Here is a 20,940-nt window from a genome sequence, read left to right on the forward strand (position 1 = left end):
TATATAGCACAGGGAAATATGTAAAGCCAAAGAGTTTGGACACCGTGTTTGCTTGACATCACGTACAGCTCCATAGAGGAAGACAAAAGCTCACTCCAGACTCACGGGATCCCAGAATGGCTGGGGGCAGAAAGATCTCCGTAGGTGATCTGCTCCAAGTCCCTATCACACAGGGACACCACGAGCAGGTTGCCCAGAAATGCTGCTCGGGTTGGTGACTGCTGCCTTACCTTGCTCAGGAAGGTTTTAGTCCAGGGGGTTCATGTTCAGCTCTTCCTGCTCTTACCTGCCTTGATTTTGGTTGGAAAGAAGCCTCTCAGCCAAGAAGGCTTGTAGAGCTGGGTGCAGCCTCCTGGTTTTGGCTGTCCACAGCTCCGTGCATGCCTGGAGGCCTCCCAATGACTTTTTGAACCAAGTTAGCTCAGAACTAGGTGTGTTTTGTAGCTCCAGGTATGTGTTGTAATCTATCTTTACCTAATTTAATCCTGATGGGCAGAGGGAGTGAGAGGAGGAGAGACATACGGGTTTGTTCTTTCGCTTATCATTGTGTTTTCATGAGTGATGCTTGCTCCAGGGCTGTTATTTTTGGAGAGGTGGTGCTCGTGTTTATTGTGAAGGCACTTAGAGCTGGGGGTGCAGGCTTTGAGGTATGTAAATCTAAATAAGAATGACATTTAAAATAGGTTGCATGCTATACCCAAGCATGCATAGAGAGGAAATATGAGTAGATTGACTTCAGATCCTTGAAGTGAAAAATTCCCTGTGGGAGTATCATTAAAGTTCTCAGCACCTCCAGGTAATTATATGCTGACATAAATTGTTTGGACCCCAAATCAAGGTAACTCTAATCTGGACCTCATTATGATGGATAAAGAGGAGTTAATCACTGGGCTGGAAGCTGGATTTTCCCTGGGGGCTCACGATCATGACCTGCCTGCTTAAATCGGGCAAAGATGGGACAGTTTCAGCTCGCAGTGTTTGCGCACGCACAGATACGGAGAGTGGCTCAACAGGGTTAGAGGGGCACAGCTGAGGAGAGTTAGCAAGAAAGCTGGCTGAAAAGGAAAAAGAAGACATGGAAAGGAAGATGGCAATGGGAACTGAGAGTCGTGTCTCTTGTCAGTCATTTTCATTTGCCAAGCCAAAATTCTGCCACAAAGTTTAAAAAAAAAAAAAAAAAAAAAAAAGACTTAGGGATTGAGCTCTGCAGATTAAAATTTCATGGCCAGTGCTATCCATGGGCAATGCAGCTTGGAGGAAATCTGGGAAGCTGCCCAGCAGCATCCCTACTGCTCAGGGAGCACAACGTGGTCAGAAAACTATTGCTCATGAAGTAGGGGTAAGTCTGGAGGACAACTCCGAGTGCCAGCAGCTTTCGGGGCTCTGACCCTCGGGGCTGGGCTCTGGGTTGTCTGCTCAGCCTCACAGGGAACAGGATTTTTTGTTGTGTTTATTCTGAAAGACACAGGGGGGAGCTGAGGCACATTGCACATCTCCTTGCCTTATCCATCAGAGTGGATGGCCCAATGTGGACTACCAAAATATGGGGCAGAACTGGATAATCCAGGGATCTGTACTTCTTAATTTTATTTATTTATTTTTTTTTAAGTTCATGGGCAAGAGTTTAGCCTGTGTCTGCTACTGGTGCTTCCCTTCCTTCAGACCAGTCCTCGTGTTTTCTTTTTCAGAGGACTCTTCCAGCACATCAGCGTGGTTCCAGTGAGTTTGTTGTCAAAAGCAGACCTTGACAAAATATCTACATTGCCTGATTTCCAGGCCCCGAAAAGTTTCAAATCTATTTGAATTTTTGCTACAGGTGAAATTTAAATTGCTAGACCCGAAGAAAGCAAACGACCCCCTCCCCTATCTCTTGTGCAGCATCCAAAAATAACCCACGGTTCTTCCGTATTGCAACCAGAATCCCCATTTCAAGCATCACTCCACGCCAGGCACAGAGAAGTATTTCCACTGTGTATCTTCCAGCCCATGGCCTCTAAATTTATCCCAACAGTGGCACCGCTTCGTCACCAGATGATGCAATTGCAGTTTTTGCCTTTTTCTTTAGATTCTCACAGCATGTTTTCTTCCAACAAGAAGTGTCATCTGTTCTCCTGGATGCTGCGAGAGCTCTGCCCGGCGTTGCCGTCTCCTGTTTATGGTGCCTTGCAGCATCTGCCAAAGTTTAAGAGCAGTTGTCTGCGCTTTCCACTCTGCGGTTAGAAGCTTTGGCTACAGAGCCACTTCCTTGCCTGTTCCCTCTCTTAATTTCAAACCCTCGGAGCTCTTAAGTGTGTATCTACTTGTCATCCTTGATAAAGAAGACCTGGAAGATGTTTTAAAGACATGGCTGATAAAATGCAGCATCTCTTTCCTTCCTTTCCCCTCTCCTCTGCCCAAGCACAGGTTTCCTCTGCGAGGAGGTCTTGGTTGCTTTACTATATATTTACATTTTTAAAATCTTGCTACCATCTGATGCTCTTGGCTCCAGCTTGGGCTCTTTTCTGTTGTTGTTGTTATCCTCTCAAGAGAAAGAAACTATGCGGGTTTCCAAGTTCTTGAATAAATGTCAAATGAAACATTCCAGACAATTATTCAAGCTGGTAATAAGCAGTGAGACATCCTTCCTGTAGAGAAGCTGAACAATGGTTTCCTCTGACAGAAGCAAAATATGAGGAGCCTTCCATATGTTGGTACTGATTTGAGCGGCGGCGAGATCTCCGAGTGGGATAGGAGGCCCCAGCAAGTATCTGGATATCCTGCGGGAAGAAAAGCTCTGCGTGTAACACCCAGACTCCCCCCTGACATGCCATAAAGTTCTGGGAGATTTCTCCACGTCTCCTCAACATCCTTCAGTTTTAAGAGCTTGTGCTTCCTTCCCTGGCTTTTCAAACCCTTCCTGGCGCGTTACCCCGAACACCCCAGGGAGGCAGGTGGGCCACCTCCCACCTCAAACCCCAGGAGGACCTCCAGGGAGGAGCAGTGCTGGCTGAAGCTGGCCGCCAGTCTGATCGTTGTCCCCGCAGCCCCGCTGAACACATCCCCTTCCCAAACGGCGCTGGGGGCGAGCTGCAGCACCGTCTTCTCTTGCCCGAGGACGACAGCTTTGTGGGCTTTTGGCACCTTCACCCTGAACCGCACCCAGCTCTGCTCCTGCAGCACACCCGTGCGTGGCTCCAGCAGCACGCACCCTCTCCTCCACAAGCTGTAGACCTTGGGGAAAGGAGGCCAGCAGGGCTCAGAGAAGCAGCGTATGATATAGTCACAAATATGGGAGAACTCCTCGTTGTCCTTGCTTCTCCCAAAAAGCCCCACTTTGTACACGCCCGGCTCGGGGAGCACGACGCACACGCTGATTTTGGACTTGAGGTGGGTCACCAGCACGTACCTCTCCAGGGGGTACTTGCTGCTGGTGGTGAGCTTGTCCTTGCTCAAGCTGGCTGTCACCTCGACGTCGGCGGGCGCGTGGAAGGTGATGTTGCACTTCCCCAGCTTGGTGGTGATGATGGGGGCCGAGTGGCTGGGGTTGGAGAGGCCGTGGCTGCTGGAGCTGAGCCCGCTCCCGCAGTGCAGGCTCAGCCCCGAGGGGAAGAGCTCGTTCTGGTTGACGGGTCCCGAGCAGTGGAGGAGGAAATTGGCCGCGTTCCTGAAGGTGGTGGTGCCCCCCACGTCTTTCACGAACACGGAGAGTCGGTAGTAGCCCTGGAAAGGGCAGAGCACATGGCAACTCAGTTTCTCCTCCTCAGCTTGAGCAGCCAGGCATTTCTTGCTCAGAGCAGCGTCTAGATCCTTATGAACCAGCTCATACGTGGCAAGCAAGGCTCGGGATGTCCGCAGGGTCAAAAGCAAAGTTCCCTGGGGGGCAACGAGCAGCTCCCCTTTGTAGCCGCTGTCCTCAATGCCAAAGTCTCTCACCTTTTGGTGGAGGCCCCAGAAACGAAAAGGGTTTTCAGGCAGGGTCTCCCCATTGCGCGGCTCCGGGCACTGAATCTGATAGGAGCACACCCAGTTGTAAGGGCCCTGGGAGTCGGCGTGGCGTGCAAAGACCATGAGGTCGAACAAGCCCTTGGTCGGGGGAGTCACCTTGATGGTCACGCTGTTCTCAGACACCACCATCATCCCGTGCGCTGCTCCCACGGCCTCTCCGGTCGCGGTGCCCTGCGCTTTGGAGAGCTGGTAGGTGAACTCTGTTGGGTGGGTGCTCCCCAGCGTCACTGCTGCCTCCCCACGGGCTGTAGGAAAGTGAACAAAACGCCTTTTACAATCCTTTCATCAGCAGGGCAACACACTCATTTCTCAGCACAAGATCTGCAGTGTGGACCCAGCATGGACCTCATCTGTGCAGGTGATGAAGACCCAATTTTCCCTCTTACTTTCCCTATGCACAGACCTCAGTGAGATCCTTCCTCACCTTCTACCATTTTTTTACCCATTTCTGAGTAAATTGATGATACCACTAGATCTAGAGAGGAAGAGGATAGGTGCACATAATTATTCTTTGGGTCTCAAGACACCCAAAACTCAGTCAATGTCCCATATGGAGGTGATTATTCCATGGTTTCTTGAGCTGCAGCCATTCCTCTAAGCTGCAGGTCTTGTACTGTGGTGTCAAACCAGCAAAGCAGCTGTGAGGATCAAAATTTTCCAGCCTGGCTGGTGGGAGATCCCACAACGCTGCCACATTTTAGGAATGAGTTTAATTTTTTCCATAATTATTACTATAATATTTTTCTAAAATTTGGCCTCGCCATAAATCACAAACATCCACAAGCTTCTGGTTTGGCGCGTGCCCTAACTGGGCAGGAGGGGAGAGGAGAAAGTGCAGAGAAAAGATGCTTTGGCACTGGTACCTGCTGGTGGTACCAGGGCTGGTGGATAAGCTTGGGGGCTCTTTCCTTGGGATTTTTGCTCTCTGGGGGAGGACTCAAGCAGGTTTCTCCTTAGGGCCACCATGCAGCACTCAATACCTCCCTGGTAGCCAACTCACTGCCCCAGGCAAGGCACAGGAGATGGCTTTAAGCCAGTCTGAACCCTGCTTTGTAGCCAAAAATGAAGCACGGCCACGGGAGGTCACCATGGAGGAGCAGAGTCACTGCAGTCCTGGTGTCACCACTCCCTGCATGCCATGCCTTACTGCTCATAAACCCCTACCCCAGTCAGGGAGAGCATTTTTGGTGCAGCAAACCCTTCCCCAGGGCTCTCTGTCTGCTTCTGGGTGGAAGGGGTGGTTGGTTGATTCTGCAGTGGGGAAGGGACAAGGTTTCACAAGCCTTGGTCTTGAAGAAGACAAAACCATCTCACCAGCAGGCTGCTATCAGCGTGTGTAGCCACAGGTCCTGGGGCAGCCTGGCTGTAAAACCCACGTTTAAAGGTATTTTTTTACCCTTTTTCTCTAGGTGTAAATGAATGCATGAGAAAAAGAGCCACGGAGAAGGAGACTTGGAGTCCTTTTGCCCTTGGAGGATCTCAGCATGCTTCCCAGCCCCTGCCACTGGCACGCAGACCTACTGAGATGCATGCTCAAACCCACCAGCATCAAGGTCTGTGCAAATCGAGCCTGCTCTTCATTACACAGGGACCCCGAGTGCCCGAGGGGGACTCATCTCCTGTCCCGAGCGTGGCTGCTCCGCGCCATCCCGTCCTCACCACAACATTTTTGCTGGAGAGAGGCGAGCCCCGTACCAAGTGCTGGCACCCCGCGGGAGCCCACGGCTGGTATCGGCACCGGCGCTGTGCACAATGTTCATTTGTTTGGGGTGCTAACACAAAATGACAAAAGCCTCCAGATTCATGCTGAAAAAAAAAATAAAATCGTCTCTTGCTAATTATTAGATTACGAAACATGTTTCATAATCTAATGAATAATGGGGGGGGGGGGGGGGCTTTTTCTTTTTTTTTTTTTTTTTTCTTTCCCTGTTTGAATCTGGATTTTTTCATTGTTTGCCCCAGAGTTCTTTTTTGGTAGGTCGAAACAGAGATGTGAAAAGAATGGGAAGGCTGGGTTTTATTTGTGCCTTGCCTGTTAAAGCTGTGACTTGGCTCACACAGTAAGTGCAAACAATTCTCTCCTGGCAAGTGTTCAGTGGAGACATTACTGATGACAGACTTTATTAACTGCAGGTTTGCTTGTTATTAAATTCTCTCTATGCTAGTTTCCGAAGCTGCTGGCCTGGCCGGCTGCATCGTATTAGGATCTTTAGGAAGAAAGAAAAGAACAGAACATTGTATGCAGCGGAGCCAGCGATGATGAGATAGGGAAGCCAGCAATGCGTTTTGCTTTGGGAAGAGGACCCAAGGAGATAATTAATGGCTACATTTAAAACAAACATTTGCTTGTTTTATTGAGTTAATTCAAGCCATGAGATTCCTGGTTTTCGGGGAGGCCAGGTGAAGCTGGGGATAGGTTCCCACGTCAGCGCACTCAATGCTGCAGGAGGTCAATGTATGTTGCATTAATTGTTTGGGGGAAAAAAGCCACCATTAAAGTACAGGCATGTTTCTAATTTCTCAAAGCCTTGTCTAAAAGTCGTCTCTTCCCGTCTCCCACCCTAGCTATTGTATCTACAGCATGCCACCAATGACTGCTTTTCTATATACAAAAGTCTTACAAAGTCCTAATTCTGTAGGACTGAATGCCTTCCATCACTGCGGGCACCAACCCTGATGGCCCAGGACACCTTACCAATTAAAAATGATGAGTTTTCAGAAAACGGCTGCCAGGTATTTCCTGAAAATCAGGTCCCTTTGCAAGGTGTCCCACCTTCAGCTCTCATCAGATAGTGATTTGTGGAAGGAATCTTGGCTGAAAGCTCGTAAGCATTTTAGACAGACGGGAGCTACTCAGATGCAAGAGAGCAGGAATCGATCCACAGTAGCCAAAAAGGAAAAAGAGATTTTGCACCAAGGATCTTGAGCATTTTTGCCCTAGGATTGTCTGAGATGTTTAAGATGCTGGCTTCCTCCCGCTGACCTAGATCAATACAATCATAATTTTGCGTCAATGAAAGCAGACATCTGGTTTGGTTCACAATCTGGGTTTGCAATTTGGTGTTTTAAGCACACTCCTCTCTCTATATGGCGCTGGCTGTTGAGGCTAATGGCAGTAGTTAAACTGTTCAAGCTAAGCCCAAGAATACAGTTCTTTCCCTCCGCAAGATGAGAAATTCACTGGGAGGGGAAAAAAAAAGAGTTGTCTTTTTTTTTTTTTTTTTTTTGTCCTAATAGGAAAATCTCCTTTCATCTCAGTTTTGGAGGAAACAAAAGCAAGCTGTGCCTGTAGCCCAGGTCACCCAGTGATTTTTGTGGCTGAGGGAGAGGAGTTCGTCCAGCCAAGGGGTGCAGAGCAGCGACGTGGCTGGGATGTGCCAGCAATTTTTCTCCCCTAACTTCTCTCCCCAGGTACGTTTTGGCTCACGTCAGCCAGTGGCCCGCAGGGACCCAAAGCCCTGAGCTGCTGTTGGGCTCCATTTCTTCGTCTTTTGGCTATCAAAAACGGGGGAAAGGGAGGAAAGAGAATAACAAAATACTTATTTTTCCTCATTCTTCCCTTTGGGCTTTTGTACCACAGCTAATGATGTTTGGTGGGAGTCCATGTTTTGCAATTTATCACTTTGGCATGCAGATAAAGGGACTGCTGGTGCTATTGATCTCCTGCTTTTCCTTTGAGGCTGCAAACTCTGTGTTATTTGGTTGTGTGCCTTGGGGGCCTCCCTGGTGGCTGGGGCCTGAAAGGACTTAATCAGTCTCCACCCCTGTATTTGCTATATAGGTGCTGTATGGCCTGTGCTATGGATAAAGACCCCTCCTTGGTGTGCTCCAAGGTCCTGCAGAGGAGAAGCACCACAAGATCCCTGCATAACAGCACCGACCTTTCAGCTGTTCCCAATTTCATTTGATTTTCCCAGGCTGCTTGCTGCTCAAAAGGTGAGCGACAGCTTGTCTTGGCAATAACCTAGCATCCTGGAAATATTGGAGGATTTCCTTTTCTATGTAAGTAAGAAAATCTCTCGGTTGAAAGCTTTCTGCTGGGCCTTGTTGTACATTCATTTTCTGTAAGTCTGACAAGAGCCCTCAATAGGATGTTGCTTTATCTTCTATCTTGCTCTCCTGATAAAATAAATTGCAGGAGAAATCTATATACACTTAGAACCATGCAAAGGAACAGATGTGTAACGGGTATCTAGGTTAAATAATAATAATAATAAAAGAAAATCATTTTATATCTGGCCTGAAAAATTGTCAGAAAAAATACAATCAAGGAAAAAACAGCTCCACCCCCATTCGTTTTCAGAACCTGAGACGTGACCATTTCAGGCCATGTTTTGTCTGGAAGTCTCCTTCCCCAGCCTGTGAGCACAATGAGGATTGTGTCTCAGGTATCTTGAAACTATTTTGCTACTGTTGGTGAATTTAGATGGGAAAAGCCAGGCACAAAGGGACTTAAGTGATTTGGCTCAATTAGCTATAATTTATGAATTCTAATTCCCAGTTGACTAATCACAGTATCACACAATGGCTGTGATTCCAGAAATTGCTTAAATATGTGCCTCTGCTCTACTGGATGTTAAACATGTGCTTAAAAATAGACAGATGGGCCACTTTTGAATGAGAAATATTATCCTCGATTCAGACTTGTTTCTTAAAAGCAAGTGAGCCTGGACATCACTTGGATTTAGCCCTTGCTTTGTGTTTACCTGTTCTGAGGAGGGAAGTGTTTGGAGAAAGGAGGGAGAGCTGAAGTCTGAAAAACTCGGAGGTTTTAAAAACCCTCTGCTCAAAGTCTTCCCGTGAGATGGGGGGCTGCAGGAGCTGCCATTCGGGGTCCTCTGGCCAGTGGGTCTCGATGAAGTGCTCGGGGTCAGTAAGGAAGAAGAAATCATCGTGCCTGCAGGGCAAGAGGAGAGGACACCGTGGAGGGTACAACCTTTAGCATATGGGAAGGGAGCTTCCCCCACCCCAACAGAGCTGCACCAGCTTCAGTAAGGGAGGACTGAGCTCTCACTGAGCATCTCACTCCTATGCTCACATCCCACTCCAGGAATATGCTACCAAACCTCTGACCGTGTTGGCTTTGCTTCTTCTGAGAGCTGCAGCTTTGCTGGGGGCCTGAGCAGAGCCCTTCTGCTCTGCTCTTGTTTTCCTTCCCTTTTCTTTTCTTTCATGGATCTTAGGGGTGTGGAGAGGATCCCTCTCTCAGCAGGTCAAATGCAAGGTTTGATTGCCCACAAAAAATGGTCCAGCACCTTGTCCAGCTTGCCAACGCTGGGAGGGATCCTCCAGCACTTCTTTCCAGCCTAGATGCACCCATTTTTCCTGGAAAACGACTTTATAGACAGCTCTCCACACCCCGAATCCTGTGACCTCTTCCAAGAATGTACTCAGGACTTTTTAGAAAAGTACGTCTTGGTTCCAGTTTGAATGTGCCCAGCCTGACTTTCCAAACATTGCCTTCGCTGAGGGGTCAACCTGCAGCCTTGTACTGGGGAGCCCTGTTACATCTGTCAACCTTGGATTTTGAGGACTTTGACAGCACCTTGCAGGTAAAGCTCCCTCAGCCTGCCCAGCCTGGAGCAGATACCCCGGGGGACTCCACAAGGACCAACAAGAAGCTGTTATCTCTGCCTGTTGCCATAGGTGATGGTTCTTCTGCTCTTTTTTTCCCCCCATGCTCAGCTAAAAACAACCCGTGCTCACTGGTGTTATAAACTGTTTGCAGCAAGATAATTACCTATTAGAAATTCCACAATTATTTCATTACACATTATTAGAGAGAGAGAGAAAAAAATTAAAAATGTCAGTCCCATAATATAGTTAATGGGAATTATTAAATTGTACAAATAACTTCCATGAGAGTCATTATTTGCTTAACATGGGCTGAGAAATCTGAAGTAATTATGTGTGGAGCCACATAAGAGTGAAGTTGCTGTGAAAACAAGGGTTTGTTTTGTCACCACGGATTAAAATAAATTTGGAAGAGGGAGAGGGACACGATGGGGGAGTTGTCACCTGAAAAGTTGCCCCCCGGCTCAGGGAGTAAGGAACTTGAAGGTAGGTGTTTAGACCCTATAGAGGGTCTCTTTTTGCACGAGGTCCCCGAGGACCCACCGTAGCTAAGGGTGAGCATATTGGGGTGAATTTGAAATGTGGGCTCAAGATCTGGCAAACCTGGTCTTTAGAGGGTCTACTGGAAGGTTTGGGATGACCATCTCCAAGGCCATGTTGAACCTTGTCAGTTTGCGTTGAGGGACGTGTTTCCAGCCATGGTGCGGGGTGGTGGCGTGTCTCACCTGGGCACGAACAACCTCCTCTCTGGATCCACGGTCCCTGCACCCCAGCAGGCATCCAGGAGGCACCACTGTCCTTCCAGCTCCACCGCGTTCCACATGTGGCCGGTCTTCTGCTGCTGGCACCACTGGCCTCCGTGGGCACCAAGACCCCGGCCGAAACCCGGGACCTCCACGCAGCTCAAACCTGCCTCCCTGCCCAGGGGAGACAACCACTCAACAACCACTGCTTTCCACCTGCTTCTTGCAAACCAACTCAAACTGCACGGCAAATTTCGTAGAATCACACAACCATCGAATATCCCAACTTGGAAGGGACTCATAAGGATCATCGAGTCCAACTCCTGGCTCCAATTTGACATCCCCAAATCCAAGGTCCCATGTTTGTGGCAGCGGTTGGCCAAATCCAGCTTTCAGCCAGCCTCCTGCTCACCCAGCCTACTCCCAAACATCAGTCCTCGTATCTCAGATCCTGGTTTCTCCATCAAACCCATCCCTACTTCTCCATCCAAGCAGGAAAGAAGGGAGGGACGCAGTGGGTAAGTGATGCCGGTTGCGTGCCAGCTGTAGGTCTCCCACTTGGATCTTTGAGGGAGCAGGAGGAGAAAGCCCAAGGTGAGTTTTTACCTGCACATTTCCCGGCACAAATGGGCATAACCAGAACACACAGCTTTCCCCATCTGCAGAACCTGCTCTGGCACGTGGATCTTCTGAGACAGCCCCAGGAAGCCATCCACATCGTATTCTAGGAAAGGGAGAATACCACCCAATTTCAGGCCAACGTATGGGTTTATTATTCCCAAACCGATCCCATTCCTTCTCCTGCCCAACCCTGTTTCTCTGCCTACCCACCCTGGAAGCCATGACAGCTCTTCTCTCCGTAGTTATTCAAGAGCTTGACAATTCCCCATATGCGCAGAGAATTGCTAACGCCTTGGGGGAATTGGATCCCCAGCGCATGTAAACAGCGGTTGCGCCATTCAAGTGAGGTACAGTGACAATCACATTGTCTCGCACACATGGATGTAGTAGGGTAAAGTAGCACGAAGCGGCTGCATTGTGCTGAGATTCCTGTGTCCCCAGATGACTGCTGCCAGGCATAGCTCGGCTTCCTCGGGCTCGCACCACGCACGCATTATCAGGGAGATGCCCTCTGGTGCATTGGAGCCGAGAGCACCAGAGGTGGGTGGGCTCAACCGGTGTCCCTGGGGGTCTGGTACCCAGCAGGTGTCATTTTCAGGATGGAGGGTCCCAGTTTGCGACTATTTCCCACCCCAGGCTCTTTCCCAAAGTCAGGAGGGGATTATTTTAATTTGTGATTGCTGTAGGAACACCGTAAAGTCTGTTCTGCAGGACACGGAGAGCCTAAATCCAGGAGGTGGCATCCAAGGAAAGGGCTCTCAGCTCCATCATGCCACCACAAAACAGCAGGACCAGACTTACCGATGTTATGGCAGAGCCAAAACCATATTGCCCGCACCATCTCCAGCTTGCTCTGGGATTTGGCAGTGATGAGGGGAACGATGGCCTCGACAGACATCCTGCTGTGCCCAGATTTCAGCTGCAATGGAGAGGACAGGTGAGATCGAGGCACTCTTGGTGTCACCACCACATGGCTGGATGACTGCTGATGTAATGGGCTTGCTGGAAAGAAAAGCTACATCACGAAAACCCCAAAGCGGCATTTCCCACCCCAGAATTTAAAATGCAAAATTCTGGTTTGTGGTAGAACAGGGTATTTTCCCCATTTTCCTAGCATGGTTTTACGAAAGCCTAAGGTCTGGAGTTGCAAGCTGGAGGAAATGAAGGTGGGGTTTCCCATTCCTTTGGTGGGAGGCACAGTGTCACTGCTCCAGTGTCCTCTCCGCCTGGTTCAAGTGGCCCAGAGGGTCTTTTCCTGGAGGTGAGTCTGCCACATTTCTGGGACATAGGGTTTCCAGCCCCACACCGATTAATTTCTCAGTGTATTAACACAGAAGAGGAGCATCCTTGTGGCTCAGATCCTCTTCTCAAGACTGTGAAACTTCAGCCAAATCCATACAACAAAATGGGTGGAAAAAAGATTTTTGCCCCTAACACTAAAAATTCCTTAATTTCTTAAAAGCCTTTCTGCCCCTTTCCTCCCATTGACTCATTGACATTTCTGTGCTCTTCCCTTCTTTGTGCTAGCACAAGCATTTTTAGCAGCAGGCTTTTCTTTCACCGGGTTAAATTTAGTCCAGCTGATTTCTCCAACCTCCTGCCCCTGCTATTTTACTCCTAAATGACTTTCTTGCCCCAACCATGTAAGATATTTTCATACAGATGGAACTTTCTTTCTTTTAACATATGGGAAGTGTTGCATTTGTAATTGCTAAAGATTTGCTTTGGGATGCTGAGCTTGGGATGCTGTTAGATATCTAGCTACCTGCTTCCCTGTTGGCACGTCTTGGTGCAAATTCATCCCAAATCCATTCTCTGTTTCAGCCAGGGATGGTAGAATTAGGTCCTAGATTGAGAGTTGCCCCATTCCCACGTAATCCTGGCCTTGAATAAGCCTGAGGACCCTGAAGAATTGGGGCAGAGCTTCTTGGTTCACAGGATCCGCAGAGGTATTTGGAGTTGACAGATGGGTCTGTTTTCCCCCAAACCACCCAGGCAGTGACCTGGGTGCATGCAGACAGCCCCCAGGCTGCTCCTAGATGGCCAGAGATGTGATACCCAACTGGTGGGCAGCCAGCGAGCTCTGCCCATGCTCTTGGCACTCATAATTCCCATCCAAGGAGAAGAGACCAAGTGCACCAGGTTTTAGTGAGGCTTGCACCTCAAATAAACAGCAAAACAAGCTGTTCCCATCACTCCCCATTGCCTTGGAAGTATTTTTGGTAGTTTATTACCTTCTTTCTCCTCCCTTCCAACTCCCTCCCCCTCTCCTCTCTTTTTTAATAGACCAGGTAGTCTGTGAAGTACTGCCGCATCCTTCTTCCCAAGGGAGATTAGCCTCAGGCTAGGTAGAAATTACAGGTTTCAGCTATAACGGAGAGCACAGCTATTCCTTGTGCCTCTTCGCTCTCACTAATGAGTTGATGTGTACGCTGTGAGCTCGCTGCTTAGACAAATTGTACCAGCCCTGGGGGAGAAATTATTACAGCAGCACAGGGTTTAGGGTAAGAGGAAGGAATTACATAATTTGGTGCTCTCCTTCTGGGCTCCCACGCACCTGGAAGGGGGAGCATGATATAACAGACCCCTTGCACCCTTCTAGAAAGGTCTTCAAGATCTTTTTATCCAAATACTATCCTGCCTGGGGTCCTGTGAAGCCTGTGCCATGATGAAGCCAGCCCTGATGCCCAGGTTTGGCCACCACCTTGCCACTGCTGTCATCAATTTGTGGTAAAAGCTGAAGGGGAGGACACGGACCTGCGGAGGGACACCAGCACCTACCTGCTGGCTCACGTGTAGGACATGGGCGTCCACGTGGCTGAAAACCTTCGAGTCAGAGAAGAGATCCCTCCTGGTCTTTCTTGGGTTTTTTTTTGCTGATTTCTCTTCTTCCAAGCTGCTAGGCCCTTCCTTGGGAAGGAGAGCTGGAGAGACGCTTCCCGAGGTCATGGATGACTTCTGCAGTGCCTTGTGGAAGGTGGCCCCTTGGCCACTGCCGTTCACTTTGTTTGCCCAAAACAGGAAAACATCCCTGGAGGGGGAATCCTTGGGCTCATCCCTTACTTTCTGCGCAGTTGGGATGTTCTTTAGCACCCCATCCTTGTTCCTGTTCCTTTTGGTGTCTCGGCAGGGGAGTTTCTCTGGGGTCTCAGGGTTGATCTCTTGAGAAACATGTCCCAGGGACAAGTTGCCATTACAGACATCTGATGTCTGAGCCCCCCTCTGACCAGGCACGGTGTCACCTGCCGGCGGTGGCATCTCCGGTGGCATCTTGTTTTCTTTGTGGCTCCTGGGATGGGTCCATCTCCCTGGGCTTCGAATGGGTTGTTTTTCATGGTGGCTGCCATTCCTGGAGTGAGGGGAAAGAACCGGCTCGCTTGCTTTGGCGGTGTGGGATTTGGATGACTTGTCTCTGTCGTGGCTGGTCTTCATCCCTGCAGTAGGTAACGGGGTGGAAAAACCACCGAGGTCTGGGGATGGAAAGGGAGATGAGTTTTTTTTTACAAAAGAATATAGTCTGAAATGATTCCTACAGAGTCTGCCTGTCTGCATGTGTAAATGGAGCAAATCAGGATTTGGTCAGCAGAATTTAACCAAAAGTACTGTTTTTTTTCCCTAATTCCAGCAGAAAGGTAGGAGAGAAATGCCACAGAGAAGCCCTTGACTGGTTTCCAAGTGCAGATATTTTAAAATTATTATTATTTTTTTTAATAGATAGATCCAAACTCACTGGTTGAACATCAGTCATTGCATCTCTGCATGGGAAGGAAATGGATAAATCAGGGTTATTTCTTTTGCAAACAAATGGCCAGGAGGCATTTGTGTGTGTTGGAAGTGTCTGTGTTTGGGCATGTGCCTCAGTTTCCCTGCATGAAACTTGGACTGATCACATAAGATTTTTCCTCGCCTCTAGAGCTAAGAATCAGGATAATAAAGAGTTAATAAAATCAGTGTTTAGGTGCTCCAAAGGGGTCAATTTTTCATCAAATCTTTCCTTTGGGAGGACCCCCAAATTCCACCCCAAATATTTTAGTTATGCTCAGACTTGCTTCTTCTTTTCAGGTTCTGCAGAAAAAAAAACGTCATTTTTTGTTTCTCTGCTTTGCATTTGAAATGTAGCTGAGTTGAGCAAGAAGGCTGTGGGGGAAAATAGGTGAAAAAGCAGAAGGAAAGGTGCAATCCAGGACCGGTGGGCATGTTGGGTTAAAGCTGCGGGCAGAGCCAGCTCTCGCGTGCCCTCGGCATCTGCACAGCGCCCGCTGGTTTTATCTTGGTTTAGCTTCTATTTGCTGTTGTTGTTTTTAATCACGAAATGACTGTTTGTGCCATGCAAACAGCAGAGCCTGCTGTGAGGCACTCGGCGTCGCCCAGAAATGTCACTCCCGGCCTCTCCCAGGCAGGCTGGCTTTCAACAGCTGCGCCGGGGCGCTGGCCCCAATCTTCCAGGAAAGAGGGATGTCGCTCGTCCCTCCTGGTGCTGCCCAGATTGTCCCCACTCTTCCTGGGACGAGCCTTGCCGAGCTGGGACGGCCTCATCCAGAAGGGATGACAGAGGTCGTGACACCCAGGCTCGCCAAAATTAACACGTGAATGCACGCCCCGACGGCGTGCAAACGGCACCCGTGGGTTAATCCAGCGCTGGGTGCTCAGATAACCGGAGGACATCCCCTAGGTAGGTTTGTAGGTGGGATGCTCGTCTTTGCAGGGCTCCTGCAGAGTTTCTGCAGAAGCCGTACGTTTTTCCTATTTCCTCCTGGACCACATCTGAGCCCAAGGAGACGAATTGTTGGTGCCCAGCTGTTGACACGTTGGAGCTGTCCCCGCGTGTGGGAGCTGCTGGGCTCCCCAGGGCACAGCCACCCGCTGTCAGAGGCAGAGAGGCGTTTTGCCTGCCACTTTCTAAGTGAGCAACAAGAGGCCACTTCTGGGCCCTTCACAGTCGTTACCTGACATGAACTGGGGCTCGGTGACTCAAAAAAGAGTTACTGAGAGATTTCCCAGCAGGTCCCGGGAAGCACAGGCTCAGAAAGAGTGGAACGACCCAAATGATGGAAAACGTGGAAATCCCCACTTTCTTAGTCTTATTTTGTTAATCTGAACACTTTTGCTTAGGTTGAAACTGAATGTTTTGTTTCCATTCCGTGTCACTCATGTATTTATGGCTTTAAAAGAAATTTAAGCAAAAGCTCTGCTTTAACATCTCTAAATGGTTTTCTCTCCCTGTGCCTTAAACTCGATCCTCCAGACACAACCCCTAGCTCAGAAGCCCCTAAATCATTACTTGTAGTCCTAGAAGAGAAGCAAGACTGCTGCTTTATTATTTTTCCCCTCAAATTTCATCCATGGTTGCATGACAGTGCTGACCCCAGAGAGCACTGTGCCACCTCCCCTTGAACCCGTTGATGTCCCTGAGGTGCCACCACGTTAACCCACAAAATGACAGCTCCAGAGGAGGAATTTCAGCCCCAAGGGGATGCTGCAGAGAGAGGAGAGGTGGAGAAGGACGGGCTGCTGGTGAGGTTTGAATGGGATAAGCACCCCGTGCCTCCCCAGGGACGGTTGGGCTATCAGCGAGCCACTATCGTGTTCCCAGCCTGGCATTTCGGTCTGCCCTGTCCGTGTTTTTAATGTCAGGAAGATGGGAATCGCATTCATAAGCTGCAACAGCGACAGCATAGAGGTCAAATGCTCCTCAACAGGAGCTCTGCTACACGTTGGACCCTGGCCAGCCCAGGTGGAGACACTGCACGTGGTCCTGCTATGGTGAGGAAATGGATGGAGCCAAGAGCATCAATGCAGAAAAGTGGCAAAATGATGGGAAATAACCCCAAATGGGGTTGTTCCTACTCACCCTGCTCACGCTGCTGCCGTGGCTCCCCGCTGCTGGCAGAAGGCAGGCAGCTCCTGCTGGGCCCCATCCCTTTTATACACGTACCAGCACAGGGCTGGCTCTTTTTTTTGCACCTTGCTGTTATCAGGAGGGCTAAAAATACTATAAAGCGCCGGCGAACGTGTTAACGTCGCTGCCACCAAGCAAAGCCTCCGTGAGCCTGGCACTTCTGCAGTGTGTGTATGGGCTGGGGCGTATTTGCAGGGAGATAGGGGAGAGGGAAAAGGTTTTCTCTTATCAGCAGCCAGGCTTTGGCAGGGCCAAAGTGTCAGTCCCGCTGTCTGGGAAGGGCAGCGGCCCGAAGCTTTGGGTGTTTGTGCAGGTTTGCTCCTGCTCTCAGCACCTTTCACTGCTCTCCTGTAATTTCACCATCCTGCTCCTGGTGTTTTACCGTCCTGCCTTTGCCCTAAGAGGTAAGGGAAGCCAAGAGCAGATTTATCCAGGGCTGGTGGGGTTGTCCTCCACTTGTTAATTGCAGTTGGTTATGCACAAGGTCTTGCTACCTTGTGAGATGCTCGCTGAGCAATTCCCAAAGCCTTTGCAATCATCTGTGTCTATCCCGAGCTTATTGCACCCCCGATTTTCCCACTCATGTGCAAAATTCCCCTTGCCATAAGGCTGCATCTGCAGGAATGGAGGGTGAACTTTTTATTCCATCTTTGCACAGCATGGGTTGCTTTGCAGCCTTTTTCCTTAACTTGGTATCCTGGGAAATCTCCAGTGCGCATTAGAAATAACATCTCACAGAGGTGACCAAAAACTTGAAGCATGGAGGTCAGAATATTGTTCTTTGTTATTATCTAGCTATGGTCCACTAAGTGGCATCATATCCCTTGTTTCTGCTCACTCTGTCCCAAATATTGAAAATTTTCTTGATCAAACAGGAAATAATAAGGGAGGAAACACAGTTGCCAGCTGAAAGGGAGCACATTCTTGGAAAAGAAATCTCAGTCTTTGGCTGAAATTGGAGAGAATAAAACGAAAAGGAGAAAAAGATTACTTTGGAAAAGAGGAGAGAAACATTTTGTATAAACTCTCCCCAGTTCTGAGTCGTCTTTAAGTGGGGAAGGAGCCCACAGCCTGCTGATGCTGCAGGTTCTCCCCTGCTCCCCTCTTGGCACGGGGTCGGTGCCGTTCTGGAGGTGTCAGAGCCCAATGTGTCATCTCAGTGCCAGCACCGAGACCTTCCTAATTTGTGGAAAATGGTTTCAAAATGAAATATTTGCAACGAGCAGGACTTGGCACTGGGAAGCTGGCATGGTCTTGGGGACAAGAGCCTGAAATATCATAGCATGAAGATGTCCCAGTGGCCATTGAAGGCTCTGTTTTGCAACCTGACCCTCTCTGCCCAATCCAGAGATCACCAAAATGCTGCAAAAGGATCCATAAGGCTACGGGTCATAAGAAATGTGTCTGGCACCAGCCTCCTCATTAATCTCATACCATGCTCTTCCCTTTCACCCCATTGGTTTAATATTAATTTGTGAACAACCCCTCCGGCTAACGAAGTCCTGGAGTCAGGGCATGAGCCCAAGCTTCTGGGTGACCGATGAGAGCCATGGGACTCCTAGGTGAGACAGGAGGGGGCAAGATAGCAAAAACACCTAATTTCTTCCTTATTTCCAACAGTGGAAAACGTGTGAAGAGAATCAAGATTTAGACAGAGTTGACCTGAGCAAGACAAGGAGCTAAAAATACTCTTCCAGAGAGGTGTTTGCGTGTGTGATGGAGGCAAATTTGCATCAGCTGAGCTAGGGCTGCTGCTGATTTGATCTGTGTTGTCCAGGTACGGCAGGAAGGGTGGGTTTGTAGGGTGAGGTGTAGCTGCTGGTGGGTGGTTTAGGATGGGACCAAGGTGGATCTGGTTGTGCTGTCCCCACCTTGGTTGCACGCTATGGTAGAGGGCTGGTAGACCTGCCCCATTGGGTTGGGTGCAACCCTTGGGCCATACCCATCCCTGTGAGGAGACATTTCGGATAGACATCTGTCTATAAACGGGGTCTCACCCTGCTCACTTCTCCCTGAGCACCGTGGGATGTGCAGGATGAATCCAGCTCCGTGCCTGCTCGAGGGACCGGCCGTGGGCTCCCGACGGAGGCGAGGGATCGTGGCAGCAGCTCTGCAGCCTTCTCATGCAGAGCGCGGTTGAGAAAGTAATTTTCATTGTAATCTTTTATTTTGCTAGTGAAGCCTTCCAGACTCAGGGAGTCTCTTGGCTCTAAAGCCGGGAGCTAGTTTTTGGGTTATTTTTTTGTTTTATTTTTTTATAAAGCACTCAGCAGGAATCCAGGATTTAAGAGACGAGAGAGAATTGCTCGCTCTGCAGATATTGGCAGCGAGCCGCTTTTCCAGTTTATTTCCCTGGAAAGAGGGAATGAATACATGGAAATAAAGCACAGGCAGTATTTTAAAAGCCTCCAGACCGGCACCTTCACCTAACGCAGGTCCGGGCTGTTTTTTTGGGCATGCAGCCTTCTTCTCCTGGCAGACCCTGAGCAGGGGGCAGGCAGGGAAATCCACGGCTGCTTTGGAGACCTGTGCAGTGAGGTGTGTTGGAAAGACAACGTGTCTGCCAGGAGGGCACACCACCCCAAATCATCCAGGTGGGGCTGAATTCACCCCAGCCAGTCCGAAGACAACACCGAGTTGTTCTTGCTGCCAAAAAAAAAAAAAAAAAAAAAGATTTTCTTGAAGTTTGCAATTTTCCAGTCTTCACAGGACAGTCACTGGACATGGGTTACCCATTGATCCGCTTGATTTAAAAGCCACGGACCAAAATCTGCACACTTTGTGGGTCAGGACCATCTTGTGGTTTGTTTGTACAGCACCTCAAGTGTTGGGGTTAGCGTCTAAGAGATGATGCTCACATCTAATAAGTTTATAGCTGTCCCAGTCTGGGAAGGCTTTGTGTTCTGGGGTGGCCTTTAAGAGCATGAGATGTAAGCAAGAAAGAGAGACAAAAAAGTGTGTCTTTTGATGTGGAGGTCTCTCTGACACTAAGATGTTCACAGATTTATGTGAAGGCAAGACATCGGGGTGAAAAAAGGAATAGAAAACTGGGATTCTGACTTCTTGGCTGGGTTTGTGAGCTAAATCGCAGAGACCTGGCATCTCCTGACCTGACGGGGAGCAGGGGGGATGATGCCTGTGTTTCTTGGATGCTCTCACTGCAGGGACTCAACCTCACAAGGCTTTACCTGCTCTCAGGTGAGCCCTTTCCATGGGGCAGCAGGGGGAACAGCCCTGCAGTGTCATGAAAAGGCTTCCCAAGGGGCAGGAGCTCCTGTGTGGCAGAGCCCTGCTGGAGTTGCTGTGGTGCAAAGGTTTTAAACTTTACATTTTAAGAGCAATAAAGGAAATAATACATCAGACATGTCAGTCACAGAGTTCTTTCACCTTACGCACCACTGTCTTTGACGACCTTTTCCAAGTGCTTTCTTTTAATGAATTATTATTTTTTGCAGACTGAGGAAGAACCAGGGCTTTCAACAGGTTTGTTACACCATAACACCCTTCTCTTCTTTTTCTTTTTTTTTTCTTTTTTTTTTTCTTTTCTTTCTTTTTTTTTTTTTTTTAGTATTCCTTTCAGGTGAACACTTGAACCAGAAATGAGTCAAAAGCACAAAAATACCCTGCAGGGACTGGGCATGTTCTGCTTCGCCAGCTCACAGCAGCGACGATGTGTTTGATGAGCTGGGAAGAGCTGTCCCCTCTTGGAGCCCGCCTCCTGGCACCGAGCTGCCACCAAAAACCTTTGAAGCCTGGACAAGTATTTAATTGACATCACTGAGTATTGTCGTGCTGAAGACGCCAGGCTGTCACAAAGTGAAGGGACAAACAATGTAAGGGACCTTTTGTCTTTGGGGAGGCTGGAGTAGCACAGCCAAGGATGAGAGCATGCTTGGTCCTGGGTGCGCTTTCATGCTTTGCTGCCCTGGTGTCTGAGCTTCTTGTGGCTCCTAGGATTTCCTGAAATTTCCTGTTAAAGGTCGTTACTTAAGGTCTTTACCCAGCAATAAGGTCATTTTTGGTGCTGTTTTTTTTTTTTTTGCCTGGTGATACAGAAAGTCACCACAGCATCACTGAATATCTTGATTTTGAAGGGAACCACAAGGACCATCGAGTCCA

The 20,940-nt window shown here is 49.0% G+C and overlaps 1 protein-coding gene across 1 annotated transcript; it reads right to left on the bottom strand.

Moving 5' to 3' along the window:
- Nucleotides 1–1,039: 1,039 nt before the first annotated feature.
- LOC137855419 (kyphoscoliosis peptidase-like) lies at nucleotides 1,040–16,830 on the bottom strand. The gene is made up of 7 exons (XM_068679539.1): nucleotides 16,774–16,830; nucleotides 13,704–14,392; nucleotides 11,724–11,841; nucleotides 10,908–11,025; nucleotides 10,284–10,475; nucleotides 8,691–8,881; nucleotides 1,040–4,229 (listed from the first exon to the last, which is right to left on the bottom strand). The coding sequence occupies exons 2-7, from the start codon at nucleotides 14,352–14,354 to the stop codon at nucleotides 2,905–2,907; spliced, it is 2,595 nt and encodes an 864-aa protein (XP_068535640.1). The 5' UTR covers nucleotides 14,355–14,392; nucleotides 16,774–16,830; the 3' UTR covers nucleotides 1,040–2,904.
- Between the last annotated feature and the right edge of the window lie 4,110 nt (nucleotides 16,831–20,940).

This window comes from Anas acuta, chromosome 4 (assembly GCF_963932015.1).
Source record: "Anas acuta chromosome 4, bAnaAcu1.1, whole genome shotgun sequence".
Taxonomy (NCBI): domain Eukaryota; kingdom Metazoa; phylum Chordata; class Aves; order Anseriformes; family Anatidae; genus Anas; species Anas acuta.